The following is a 15157-nucleotide window of genomic DNA, read 5'->3' on the forward strand; positions in this document are numbered from 1 at the left end:
CGGTTCCCCGACTATGCTATCCTTAGCAAGTGCGGTCGTGACACTATATGCCTTAGTATCTCATGCATTTTTCTTGTTTATCTTATTTGCATTCGGCAGGGGAGAGGGGGTTGTTCGTACCCAGCTGTCAACACGCTGCCTCGGTCCAACGGCCGTCGACAAACGGGCCGAGAACCGGGCCTAAGGAGAAGGGGCCCAACTTAGAAATTTTAATTTGTAATAGAGTTGCACTTTTCTCTTTTTTTTCCTCAAGTTCCCTCTCCCTTCAAAATGTACAGAATCACTTTCAAAAATTTAAAGTGTATTATCCTTCCTTTATTTTCATCTTCGTGTATTTGTGGTTCGGAATGTAGTACGTTGTATTTTATCCACTTAAGGAATAAACGAACTCATTTTCATTTTACTCGATCCTTGTCCTTTTCTTTAAATTCTTCTAGATTTGTATCACTTATAAATCGTGAAAATCGAATGTAGGAATTGTATAGTCATCGTACATAAGATATTTGGGAGAGGAAATCGCTCCACGTCTCCTTAGTTATTTCATAAGGTTCGGGTAATTAGGTCGGGCTATTACAGACAAACTCGTTCAATTTCACCTAGTATATTTATAATTTCAATTTATGACCTTCAATTATGAGATTTTTTATTCCTTTTGACTCCGAGGCAATTATGTTATCCAGTCCAACGAGGCATCACGTATAGTAGCTTAAATTGAACAATTTCTTAAGCTCCAACTTGTTAAACATATCTAATGTTTATGTGTGGTGCATGTAATTATTGATATATATATGCAAAGTGACGCATAAAAAATGATTGCAGACTATATATTCTAAATTTTAGTCGAAAATATATTTTTAGGTAATTTAGATAATTAATATTGATCTTATCTTTTATATGGAGTGATATTCTATGTAAAATTATGAAATAAATTTGAAGACTGTAATTTTTTTTAAAAAAAACTTGACCGAGGTTTAAGTTTTTCGCCACTTCATTTATGTAATTATGTCCTCCTATGTTGATAATATATGATGTGTATGTGTGTCGCGTTAAGGTTTGTTGGAGATTAGTCCATTATCTATATGTTTGAATTGTGATATAAATGAGACAATTTCCACTAGTCATGATATCATGTTATATTTTTCAAAGGAGTAACATCGCTATGTGTAATTTTAAAAATATTTTATTATTAAATTATAACCGCCATAATGCAAGGATAATATATTTACACATAAAAAAAAGACCATTTAACATAATAGAATGTGTTTATATTGAATTTGGTACTAATATCGAAGTTGACTAAAAATAGGGTTCAATTTAAAAGGGGAGGTTTATCCACTCATAGCCTTATAAACAGTTGCAAAAGTCATCTTTAATTTTTTAGTGCATGATTAGCAATACCACTTCTCTACCTCTCTATAAGTAGGCAGTGTAATTGATAAGCAATTCTACTCACATCTCTCTCTATCTCTAAGCATAATAATATAATATCATTCTTCCACTATCTTTGGAACCTTTTCCCTTCAGCAAATTAAGGGGCAAGTCTTTCTCCTACATTTCCATTGTTAAGGTTTCTAATTCTCTCCCAACATCTATATATATACTTATCAAATGTGTGTGTGTGAGGAGCCATTTATGGAATTTTGGAGTTTCATGTGATATTAGGTGACATCCTTTTATGGAAATTCCCATGTTCTGCCTGGAGAATATTCTCCCATGATCAATTGTAGTATATTTTATTATTCATTCAACTCTGTTTATTTTAATTAATGATGTTTTAATTATACAGATATTTTATATACTCCGGGATTCCTTAGTGCGGAATAGTGACACTTTCGATAAGAAAAATTATTATTTCAAAAACATAGTACTTGGACGTTTTTAATTAAATTTATACACGTAATTCTTTTGGGTCATAGTTTAATTTAGAAAGGCGACGGGAACTTGATACCGGTGAATTATATTTCAAGAATATAGAAAATTTTGATTTTCGAAAATTAGGTTAGCCAATTGCCTGTTCGAGTAAAGTAATTGGGTAGTTCGATCTTGCATAACTAATTCGCCAACTCAAAACAAAACAAAACAAAACAAAACAAAACAATAGTGTATGCGAATAGATTAATTACTTGATATGATTAGGTAAATCTTTCACAAACTTATTCTTGAAAATTTGTAACTTATTTTCATTTTCGTTTGTCCTTAAAAATTTATCACTTTTCACTTTTGTTATTGTTAAGTAGTGAACCTCATATTCCACTAATTCATTTCTATTTATATTTTATTATAAAACTAATATATAAATGTAGGATACACATATTAACATACATTGTTATTAAAGATATCCATTGTGAATTGTCGATTGATAACCAGTATTGTAATGTATGACAATACTGGATTGAGATCACATTTATTAGCCGGGTAAGACATGACATACGACTGACGAATAGAAAATTGTAATACGAAAACTCGTAACATCCACATACTTATGAATCACTGGTTAATTTTCAAAATCATTTACTATAAGTAACCACTACTAGTATTTCAGTATTGTTTCTTGACTAAAACTTTCCATCCCCTAACATTCCAAATATGTGTACAATTTTTCCTGGACCTTGTATAGAAAATAATAACAAGGCATTCAATGATAACAATGATTAGCTATAGTAGAATCGACCTTGTCGTGTCACACTTTTCCTTGGAAAATTCTCATGAATTAAGGCTAGAACTAGTGGAGGTATGTACTAATTCGAGTCAAAATGAACCATATGACTATTATTCAAGATCTTTGCTCATTTCGACATTCTACATGTTATACATCACAATCTTGATATAATGTGTTGGTAATGATTTGATCTAGGTGCAAGTAAGTGTATACAATGGCTCCTAACGCCACCAAATGTATAACGCCTATGAAAGCGACATCTAACGGCGTGTTCCAAGGCGACGATCCACTTCACTACACGCTTCCCCTTCTCATCATACAGATATGCCTCGTCTTGCTCCTCACCTGAGCCCTTGCTCATCTTCTCCGCCCACTCCGCCAGCCATGTGTCATCGCTGAAATCATAGTTTGTTTTTTTTCTCTTTACTTTTTTTTTATTGATAAATGAACATAAATTTAAAGGCTGTGTTATAATGGACCGAAACCCGAGCCTTACACATTCACAATTTTAATGTAACATAATGTTAATGGTAAGCAAACCCGAGATCTTGAGCTTTTTTATGATTGCCACATGACAGTTGATTATTCGTCCACGTGTACAAATGATTGGCTAGGATTAGTGGTATAGTTTCACTTTAAGAGGTGTTGTCATTTTAACACAAACCTGACTCCGTATCTTCAATAAATAGATAGGGGCTTAAGTTTCTAAAGTATAGGAAATTAAAAAAATGAACCAAAATATTTTTAATTCTTACTGCATATTTAGAACGATTTTCATTTCCAATACAAATGGTATCTCAAAATTTATAAATAGTATTCAAACTGGAAGACTACAACGCCAGATAAGTTGCTATGGTGTAGTGGTTATCACGTTAGTCTTACACACTAAAGGTCCCCAGTTCGATCCTGGGTAGCAACATCATATAATATTTTTATGTCCATGGAATATTCGAATATTGAATGAATAACACTGGCATTATTATATACATCAACTTAACCATCAAATCACGTTAGAAATATAAAAAAAAAACATATCACTTTCCTGATCTTTTATTTTATGATTTCAATACAACTAGCGGTTCCGATTCCTATAAAAAAATCAATAATGCAGATAAGGTGCAAAGGATAAATAATTGATTAAAATCTTTGAATTAGTTGACAATAGCCATCTCTGAATGTGGAGAATCTAGCGCTCCAACATAATACTATAATTAATGCAAGCAATGACTTTGGAGATGAATATATATATATATATATATATATATATATATATATATATATATATATCTATAGAATATGAGTAGGTTGTACCTCTTGGATTAAGAATGGTGTCATTTTTTGACCCCCCACTTCCTCAAAATGTTGTATGACTTGTGCATGAAGTGGATATAATTATAAATGGCGTATTACTTTTTCAGTTGTAAATTATCCAATAGTGTTAATGTGGTCCATTGTTGGAAATGTGTTTCATTTTAAATAAGGAGTAGTTGATCATTGGGATATAATGATAGGCTATCATAGACAACTCCCAATTTTTGTGTGATATTTACCCAACATAGCATGCCAGGCATGCTACAACGGTACTTGATTTGTCTAATACTCCTTCCGTTCCAAGAAAGTTGATACAAAACTTTTGGGCACAGAAATTAAGAATTTATATTAAATAAATAGGAGAGATGAAAAAAGTAGGAAATATAAGAGAGTAAAGTAAATGATGGAATAATGTAAGAGTGATTAGATGTCTTGTCTTTTGTTAAAAAAGTAAATGACTCAACTTTGTTGGGACGGACTAAAAAGGAATACGAGGGAGTACTAGTAATTGTTATTATTAACTTGATAAGGTGTCTAATTTAGATATTACTCCCTCCGACCCCTAAGAATATGCACTTTGGGTTTGACACGAGTTTTAATGCAAAAATTGGTAAAGTAAGAGATATGTAGAGTGAAAAAATAATTAAATTATTGTTAGTTGTGAATGGATCCCACCTCAATAGAGAGAAAATAGCTATCAAAATTAGAAGTGCAAATTCTTGTGAGACGGATGGAGTATTAGCGTTATAATAAGAAGGGTGTGTTATAATGCTAACTTTTCTTAAGTTGCTAACTTACTAACTCATCAACGCAATATATAAAAAATATCAATACGTTCGCATTAAAATGTCAATACAAATTTGTGTTGACATTTCAATGTCATCGTGTTGACATTTTTAATAGACTATATTGATGAGTTAGCAAAGTTAGCAACAGATCACACCCTTGGCAACAGAGGGGCAGATCTTGCTGCAACGAGCCTGGATTCGAATCTCACTACTGCAGTGTAGTTGCTTCCATCTCTTAGGCACAAGTATGAGGTCTTGGAAGATGAGCTTCTAACAACCAGTGAGTTAGGCCTCCCCCTTAATGGGCTATTGTGTACCTTGATTGAACTCTCTCACATGATGTTGGGCCGGAGTGTGGGGGCCGCCAAAATGACGGAATCACCTTTTTTGCTGCAGTAAATCACTGATTAAAAAAATAGGGGGGGTTAGACGTTAGGTCATAATGGTGAGAAATATTCCCTTTCATCACAAGATAGTTAGTCATTTCTTTTTTTTGGTAAAAATTATATTCTATCTCTTACTTTTCTCTCTATATCTCTTATATTTTATTCTATCTCTTACCTTCCTATCTCCACTTTAACCTATAACAAATCAATTTCTTAAATCTCGTGTCTAAAAGAAATGGCTCAACTACTTTGGAACGGAGAGAGTATAATTTTTATGTTGTTTTGTGTCATACTCTCATAGATTTGACCTGAAAAGACATAGCTGGCCGTAATGTATAAAATTAATTTGACAACCTTATGATGATTAATTAAAATTCGAATTATTTCATGCTAATTGTGAATGATTTTATTGGTGTCAAATAGGGTACTTATGAGTACCCGATCCAAAAAATCGAATACCAATCACCCAAAATTTGGCTTAATTCGCCACCCGTTATTCAATCCGAAACATATTTTAGATTCATCATCATGAATAAGGACTAAATGAAGACCCAAACAAAAAAGAATAAGGGGTAATCTAATTTGATAAATAAATTTACGAATCTTCAACCAGCAATTGTAATGCCAACAAATAACATACAAGATTATTGCAAATCAATTAATCGGACGACTCATCTGGTATCCTAAGCGAATGAAGCGAGTCTCCAGTCAGCTGCGCCCGATACTGCTGCACCACCAGCACCGACGGAACCGTCGAGAATTCCGATGAAATCAGCAAGTTCCCAACCGGTCCAAGCTCAGGGCAGTCGTTGTTCCTCTTCAGAGCCGCAGCCAGTTGCCCCTCCGGCATTCTCCCCACCACAAACAGATTGCACCGATCATGCCCTCGCATTGCCTCCACCGCCTCCGCCCCATTCCTCACCACCACCTCTTCCAATCCAATCTTCCCATTCTTCCTCACTTTCTCCTTCAAAAACTCCTCATCCTCCGATCTGGCCTCCTCCGAGCCGTCCCGGTCCCCAATGTCCACCCGGATGCCATCCCCGGGGTCCACCACGAAACGCACTACGTTGAACCTTATCCCGGGGTGCTCCGCCATCCGGGCCCCGTACGATAGGGCCTCCCGATCATCGGGTCCTCCGAAGAATAATGACACGACCGTGTAGTCAACGTTGCTCGCGGCCACGTACGCCTTCCCGCCCAGTCCTCGGTCAACGAATATCGCGACCGAGCACGGGGCGTGCTCGAGAACCCTCCGGTTCACGTGCCTGAAACCGGACCGGGTCGTCTCAAGCCGCCCGTCCAGCCTCTGGTGCTTGTGGAACGGGAGCACGATCATCGCGGCCCTCTTCCTCGCGGCCCCGTTGCATACGTCGACGTGCATGCTCGACAGGGCCGACATGGCGGTCGCCGGCCGGACCGACACCTGGCTCAGCTGCTCGAACGCCTCGAACGCGATCTCGACCTGGTTCGGGTCGGATTTACGGTTCCGGTTCCAAAACGGCATCCCGTTGCTCCTCCCCTTGTGCACCATCACGATGGCGGAGGATCTCTCCGAGAGCTCCATCATGTGCATCGCGTAGACACGGAGGCCGTGTCGGTTCCCCGTGCCACGCGACGCCTCCATGAGGTTGATCAAGGAGCCTATGTTCCTTGTGCTGTGGAAACAGATCAGGAGACGGAGCTGAGAGTTCTGCTCCGTCTCCTTTTTCTGTATCGCCCGTCGCTTGTACTCGGATGTCGCCATCCGAGCCGGCTTGTATATCGTCACGACAATCGGCGTCGTGACGAAAGTTGTGAACAATGCCATCAACACCATAATTGCAAATGTTTGGTCATTCAAAACTCCCCTGTCTTTCCCAATGTTTAACACAATGAGCTCCACTAAACCTTTTGTGTTCATCAAAAAACCAAGAGTCACTGCCTCTTTGAAAGGGATCTTACACAAGAGAGAGACCACAACAGTGCCAATAACCTTTCCAGAGCAAGCAGTGAATATGACTAAAATGAGAAGCCCCCATGAATTAGCCCCTTGAATGGTTGCCACATTCGTCTTCAAACCACTCGACACGAAATACAGGGGAAGGAACAGACCCGAGACGAGATCCTCCACCTTTTCGACAAGTGCACCGGTGAAGGCCCCGTGCTTAGGGACGAGAACACCGAGGACGAACGCCCCAAAAAGCGCGTGGATTCCAATAGCATCGGTCACAAATCCAGCCGCCAAAACAGCAGCTAACGTAGCACAAATGTACACCTCGTCCACTTGCTGCCCCTTGGGGCAGCGTTGTGACATCCATTTAAAAACCGGGGGCGCCACGAATATGCACAGGACTATAAAGCCGGACCCGCACAGGAACACCCACACGGCCACTAGGGGGGAATGGCCCGTTCCTGACAAGGCGATGGCCAGAGCGAGTAAAACCCAAGCAGCGACGTCGTTGACAGCAGCAGCGGACATGGCCATCCGGCCTACATCGGTGGTTAGCAGCTTGAGCTCGGCCAGTATGCGCGCCAAGACCGGGAAGGCGGTGATGGAGAGGGCGACGCCCATGAATATGAGAAACGGGGCCTGGCTTACGCCCGTTGAGATGGTGGCTCGGAACACGAATGATGTGCCGATGCCAAGAGCGAAAGGGAGAGTGATTCCGGCTAGGGCGATGCTGAGGGCTGCTTTCCCGGTCCTGCGGAGAGATGCTGGGTCGATTTCGAGGCCGACGAGGAAGAGGAAGAAGAGGAGGCCGAGATTGGCGACGGTGTCCAAAACTGTGAGGCTCCTTTCTGGGAAAATGGTGTGGAGATACTTCTCATTCCGGCCTAAAACTGATGGACCTAAGATTATTCCTCCCTGCCAAAATCATTTTTAATTTCAATTAGTTACTTAATTAGTTACATAAAAATCATGTTCCAATCCATGTTGTGGATACTTCTTCTAGAAAGAAAAGAAGTGTTGATCTAGTGATAATGTGATTAATGTCCGAGGCCAAAAGTATCAGGTTCGAGGTTATGAGTATACTGTTATTCTAGCTTCAACTTTAAGTTTCACATAGACAGATAGAAGCAAATGACATCATGAGAAAAAGGCACTACAGAGCATGTAAATAGTGACATCTAAAAAGTATAGTTTTAACTGCTTCTATTTAGAAGGGACCAAACCAATGGTGGATATAAAAATTCCCAAGCACGAAACACTAGTACATGATAAAGCAAGGGTTGTGAAGTAAAGATGAGAGAAAAAGGGAATAAAGAAGGTTTTCCTTAAATGGTAACAAAAAAAAAGTGGTACACAACACACAAAAAAGTGGTTGTTGTGATTGCAACAAAAGAAAAGAGCAAGAACACTCACAATAATCTCAGCAACGACGCGCGGTTGTCTCAACGGCCTTAGGAAATAGGCGAGAACTCGGGTGAGCACAACCACGAGGCATATCTGCACTATAAGGAGAGGGAGCGCGTAATCGAGAGGATCGTCTCCTTGGAAGACTCCATTAGAAGTTGCCTTCATCGGTGCTGCACATTTTATTGTTCCATTCGATGCCATTTTTTGACAAACAATTTATTCTTGCACTTAATTCTGCTGCATTACAATTCAAAAAATCATCTCACTTCAGATATACTTATACTTGACTGCAACTTGAGAGTTGCAAAATCAACTTGTTTTTAGTTGGCTTCCACACAGTTTGTAATGAGAATATTCAAAGAGTGTTCTTGTCCACCCAAGAATTTATGACACACGTCCAAATAGAGGTGTATTGCAAGGATATTTCGTCAAGTTGCTACAAAATGAAATGCAAATAAGTAAAATTATTCAATGTGGAAAAAATGGATTAAGTGTTTAAAGTCAATGAATTAATGTAGATTAATTATTTAGGCCATGTATGCGATGACTGGAACACCACGACGAAAATAAATCCTACTAAAAATTTGAACCTATTCATGAATTACGACAAAACACATATACGAAATTTAATTTGAATCAATCTGATAGTGAAGGGTTCGTTAGAATCCGGATTCCAATAGATAAAATAAATCTGAAAAATATTTTAAATATTAGCAACTCTAAAATCTGCTAATTTGGAGTTGACTTACGAATAAAAACCATTAGAGAAATTTGCTACTTTAGGACATTTTTCTTACCTATTTTATCTAAAAAAGTGTGCCCGTGGAAAATCAATTCATGAAAACGATGTATGATCTCTTGTGACATTAATGTCACAAAAACTGAATATTTTCACATATACTCGCATTTAAGTTTTTTTGTAATGTATATATGTTCAGACTTAGTTGAAGAGAAGGTTATAATCTGTAAACACATAAAACAAACCTCAATTTTGTTGGATCGGCCGAGTGTTTTCGGAAGAAGATTGTTTGTCAGCTCGAGAGAACTTCGAAAAGGCTATCTTCGAAGAGAGACAGAGAGAGATTAAGGTTTAAGAAAAGGATGGTGATAGAGATGGAGAATTTTGAGAGAGCTCCATACTTGCAACAAACTGAACACTCAAGTATTTATTTGGTCTTGATACGTCGGTCATTCAACAAATCTAAAAGGAATTGAGTTCCTTTTCCATACTTTAATAAATGAATAGAAATTTAAAGATCAACAAACAAATTCAAAAGGAATTGAGTTCTTTTTCGATATTAATAAATGAATAGAAAATTAAACTTCATCTTTTATTAATAGAACCATATATTAAATTTCTCTTTATTCTCTGTTAGATAAGTCTATTCGGTCAGAATGACGATTCATTCTCATCTACTCCCTCCGTTCATCAAATTTTATCACTGTTTGACCAGACATTAATGAACCCACGTTCCACTAATTTATTCCCGCTCACATTTTATTACTCCCTCTGTCCCGCTTTAGCAGTCCCGATTACTTTTGTGCACTCATTTTGTAAATACGATAATAAATAGTTAAAGTGGAGAAATGGTAAAGTAAGAGATAGAGTAATGAAGATAAAACTTTTCTCTACATTATTTTATCTCTTACTTTATCATATCTCCATTTTAACTATTTATTATCATTTTTACAAAACGCGTGTACAAAAGTAACCGGGTCTGCTTAATCGGGATGAAGGGAGTAATAAAATGTGAGCGGTAATAAGTTAGTGGAATGTGAGTTCATTACCAAAAATGGTTAAAAGTGAAATGTAACAAAGTTTGTGGGACAGATGAAAATGGAAAAATGTGATAAAATTTGAAGGATGGAGGGTGTATATTTATGGGATCATATTACTTTTTATCTCATCTTTGTTCTTTGATGGATAAGTCTATTTGGTCTGAATAACGATTCATTCCCATCTATATTTATTGCATCACATTATTTTTTTTATCTCATTCCTTTCTTAAGAAACAATACCGATAACCCATGTTCTTTCCATTAACTATTTATCTGTATTTATGGCATTACATTACTATTGATTTACTTTTATTAGCTAAACAATTTATTTATAAAATATAATTAAATTAAATTTACCATTTAAATACAATATCAAATTTAATTAAAAAAATAGGTTTTATTTTAAGTTAATATTCAGCAATTAAAAAAATTTGCAAAATTCAAAAGAAAATGGAAATAGAAATACAAATGAAATAAAAAACAAAAATAAAACAAAACAAAACAAAGATAAAGATAAAGAGACATTTAAATTAGAATATTTATCTAATTTGTTTTCACAAAAAGTATTAGAATATTTATCTAATGTATTTTTTATTTATACGTTCGTGATTTGTCACTCCGAACGAATATTTTGGAAGTTCAAAGTAAACGTGCAATCTGTGCAAATTATTGCAAGAAAAGTCTTATTGTATCTCTAAATGGCTGTCTTAAAAACCTACCACCCATCAACTTGTGTTAATAGGGATGTATTCAAGTTCAACATGTAAATATTGTCCAAATATTCAATCGAATCTCAGCTCCACGATTTTGTCATTTAACGGTTAAATTAATGCTACGTGTCATTTAATAATGTAAATTTTCATTCTCATAATGTAGCATTATGTCTAATAATGTAGATTTTCATTCTAATAATGTACATCGACTAATAATGTAACATTATAGTCTAATAATGTAGCTCGGCTATTTTGATCACAACCATCCAATTCAAGGATCCATGGGCTGTAATCTGTTTGAAGCTTAACACTAAATGGTTGTGAGGACCCTAATACACCATGTGTTAATATGATAGGCTTTTGCCTATCAAAGGAGTTGTTTTAGTGAAAGAGGCATGAATTGAGAGAGATTGGAGAGAAATCGGTTTCTCCAAAAGGGAGAATAGTAGGGAGAGAATGATAAATATTAATTTAATTCATTCTGCTTCATTATATTTAAAGACTCCACACATATTTATCAAAACATAATAACTAAATAGTAAAACAAAAAATAAGCTAACTAATTATACGGAGAGAATATTAGCTACATTCCGGAATAAAATAAAATATTAGGTCCCTATCAACTCCCCCACCATTGAAAACCACCTTGCCCTCAAGGTGGAAGTCAGAAAAATAATCTTCCATCTTGTTGTCGCGGATCTTCGTCTGCAAACAAAATTGTATCGTTTGCGACCGCAACGAGTGATGGAGAAACCGTCTTTGGACTTGAGATCTCTTGTGGGACTTCAGTGACATAAACAATTATGACAACAATGATTTTTGGGCTATGGGATTTTGGAGGAAGTTTTGTTTCCACCAAAACCATTGGCTCATCCAACTTTTGAGGCGATTCGTCATCAATTTTGACTATCTCTACAATGTTGGGATCAGACCTGACATTTGTCGTTGACTCATCATCGTTTTTTGCAACAGTCTCCACAATAGAATCGGATGTGGCCTCCTTTTTAGCCATGACCTCTTTTTTTGCTAAATATCTAACCGCCTCCATTATTTTGTTGAGAAGCTTATTCATCTCGGCGAAATAAATGACATCCTCATCAAAATTATGATAAACAGCATCCAAAAATTCTTGCCATGAGCAATCAGGATTCGAGCGTCGATACTCGTGGAGCCATACGGATGCTGGATGGTAAAAAAATAACCTCACAAAAAACAGACGGTCAGCATCAGAGAACAAGTGATAATCAAAATATTCCTGAATATCCAAAATCCATCTCACGGGGTTAACACTAGAAAACCGAGGAGGAGTGTCTAGAGGAGAGTTTGACAACAAGACAGACATGGTGGTAGAAAGTAAATCAATATGAGGATCATAACCTAATGAAAGCACAAATTTATAGGCTTTTGTCTATCAAATGATTTGTTTGACTAAAAGAGGCTTGAATTGAGAGAGAAATTGGTTTCTCCAAAAGGGAGAATCGTAGAGAGAGAATGATAAATATTAATTTAATTCATTCTGCTTCATAATAATAAAAGACTCCACACATATTTATAATATGTGAGATACAAAAATATCTCTATAAACTAAGAAAGCAAATAAAATCCTAACCACTAGGAAAAATAAATCAAAACATAATAATTAAATAATAAAATAAAAAATAAGCTAACTAATTATACGGAGAGAATATTAGCTCACTTCCGAAATATGAGGCCCCTATCTTAATATGTTATCAGATCTTTGTTAAATTATATTTGACAATTGAACGAATAAAAAGCAATGATAATTTTCTTCTCATATAATTTCAACTTTACAAGCCAATAATTGTAGTAGGTTATATAGTGACATATATGGAGGAGAATCCTCTCTTTCTCGTGTATCATCTCTGACCATATTAAAACTCCTTGCAACTTTGATTTAGATTCGCACATAAATTGTTAAAATTTTTTAAAAAATTACACTCATATAATTTGTAATTAAGTTAAGAAAGTTCGATATGCCGGGAAATAATATATAGAAGGAAAGATCAATGAAGAGTGGATCAAAAATTAAACGAGAATTTCAACACAACTACAAAAAAATATCAATACAGTTTTATTGATATTTTACATAATATAAAGAGATTTTATTTTTATTTGTAATAAAAATTTCAACACATACGAAAACTGAAATATAAATTATCAACTTTCATCATCCGAACATCGTCGGAATATATGCAATTGAGATCTCATTGGAATCCTTATAAAATTATCTTTAATTTGATATATTTTTTGCGAAAAAATAATTTAAATCAAGAGAGTTACATAAAGTTAAAGTTTTGAGACGATTTTGATGATAGAGAATTGATATTAATACCATTCAAATTTATTTACTAAATTTTTAAATTCAAAATATAATCAAACTTACATTATTTTAACAATTGGATCTCTTAATCTAGTGGCTAAGAAATGGTCTTAAGAGCATCCGCAGCGGTGAGCAGGACGTCGTCCGTCCGTGCCAGCGGCACGGCACCGCTGTCCGCCGCTGCGCTCTTGCCACTGACGCGGCGGTACTCGATGCATCGAGCACGTCCGTGCCAGCGAGCAGCGTACGTGGCAGCTTTCCATTGGCCAACGGCTATTTGATTTTTTTTTAAAATCGGATTTTAATTAAAAAATCCGATTAAAAAATATATATTTTTTCCCACTCCCCAAGAAATTATATCCGTTTTCTATCCATTTTTAATTTATTTTTCAATTTTTTCACCCAAAAATACACATTTTCATCTATAAATACCTCCACTTCTACACCCAAAAATCCACACCACACTACACAATTCTCATCTAAATTCACTCATTTCCATTCTCAATTCTCAATCTTTCTTTCACTCTTACAACAAAACAATGTCCGGCTCCAGCGATCACCCATCCGAGCTCAATTTGGCTGATAGGTCAAATATGACCCCCGAGCAACTTCGATCGCATGTGGCAATGATACGGGGTCTCCAAAGAACATTGGGGGTAGAGCCAGATGAATAGTCTTCCACATGGGTATTTTCAGGCTTAATTATGTAATTTTTATTTTTTAGGAGTTTAATTATGTAATTTTTTAATTTTTAGGATTTTAATTATGTAATTTTTAATTTTTATGATTTTAAATATGTAATTTTTTTTATAATTTGTAATATTATTTCGGGTAATTTTAATGTACTTTAATTTTGTGGAAATATTTTTATTTAAATTGAATAATAGAATGGTGGGACCCTTGTGCTTGTCCTTGCGGAAGAGCACGGATGTGGGTGTTGTGCTCTTGCCTAAGAGCAAGGAGTAAAAGTGGGGCCGAGCCCACATCCATGCTAGTGTTGCCCACGGTTCGGAACCGCCGGTTCCGGTTTGGTCGAAGGCGGAACCGGCGGTTCCGGTTCGGAACCGGCGGTTTCGCGGTTCGATTATTTTTTTTTAAAATTGAAATTTGGATTTATACAACAAATTGGAACAAGACAATGTATAATTCAAATAGGATAACGACGAATAAGGAGAAAATGATATCAATTTTATTGAGTTTGAGTTGTAACGGACAACGATACATTACAATTTACAATACATATACATCTACAACTACAACTACAACTACAAGTATACAACATACAAAATAATATTTGTATTGTAAATTTCAAATAAAATTATGAACAATAATGTAATGTAATTCAAAATTAATTAAATTAGTAGATAAATAAATATTAACCTGCCACACATCCATCTTCATTTGAGAAATTTCATCAATAACGGATCGCCGAGATGGCATCTTGGACTTTCCCTTTCCCTTATCAACACGACCTTCTCGTGATGAAGACATATTGCTATGTAGAAATATAGAAATATGGAATAATATATATATTTTTTTGTTTTGGCAATTGAGAATTAAGACAACTTATAGAATTACGGGAACAAGTATAAGTGTATAACAATGCGTAATAATAAGAGTAGCACTTGAGTAATTAAATGGAAGCACAGTAGCACAAATGAGAAATTGGAGACAAAGAGAGAGAATTGGGAGATTGAAGAGAAAAACTATTATTAACGCAAGAGTGGGGTGAATGTAAATGAGGATAGATGGGGGTATTTATAGATAAAAATGGGGGGGGGGGAAATGGAAGAATTTGAATTTGAAATCTGAAATAAAAAAAAAATTGAATTTTCGAAAA

The 15157-nt window shown here is 35.9% G+C and overlaps 1 protein-coding gene and 1 non-coding gene across 4 annotated transcripts; one reads left to right on the forward strand and one right to left on the reverse strand.

Annotated features, from left to right (window-relative positions):
- Positions 1-3505: 3505 nt before the first annotated feature.
- Positions 3506-3578, forward strand: TRNAV-UAC. Its single transcript has one exon. It is a non-coding gene; the product is annotated as a tRNA-Val (tRNA).
- Positions 3579-5717: 2139 nt separating this feature from the next.
- LOC121780588 (cation/H(+) antiporter 18-like) lies at positions 5718-9604 on the reverse strand. Of its 3 annotated transcripts, none has more exons than XM_042178195.1 (3): positions 9469-9604; positions 8491-8718; positions 5718-7992 (listed from the first exon to the last, which is right to left on the reverse strand). In XM_042178195.1, the coding sequence occupies exons 2-3, from the start codon at positions 8683-8685 to the stop codon at positions 5803-5805; spliced, it is 2385 nt and encodes a 794-aa protein (XP_042034129.1). In that variant the 5' UTR covers positions 8686-8718; positions 9469-9604; the 3' UTR covers positions 5718-5802. The 3 variants fall into 3 exon arrangements, with proteins under 3 accessions (XP_042034129.1, XP_042034127.1, XP_042034128.1); XM_042178193.1 differs by having other exon boundaries at positions 8491-8721; XM_042178194.1 differs by having other exon boundaries at positions 8491-8920.
- Between the last annotated feature and the right edge of the window lie 5553 nt (positions 9605-15157).

This window comes from Salvia splendens, chromosome 20 (assembly GCF_004379255.2).
Source record: "Salvia splendens isolate huo1 chromosome 20, SspV2, whole genome shotgun sequence".
NCBI classification, from domain to species: Eukaryota; Viridiplantae; Streptophyta; class Magnoliopsida; order Lamiales; family Lamiaceae; genus Salvia; species Salvia splendens.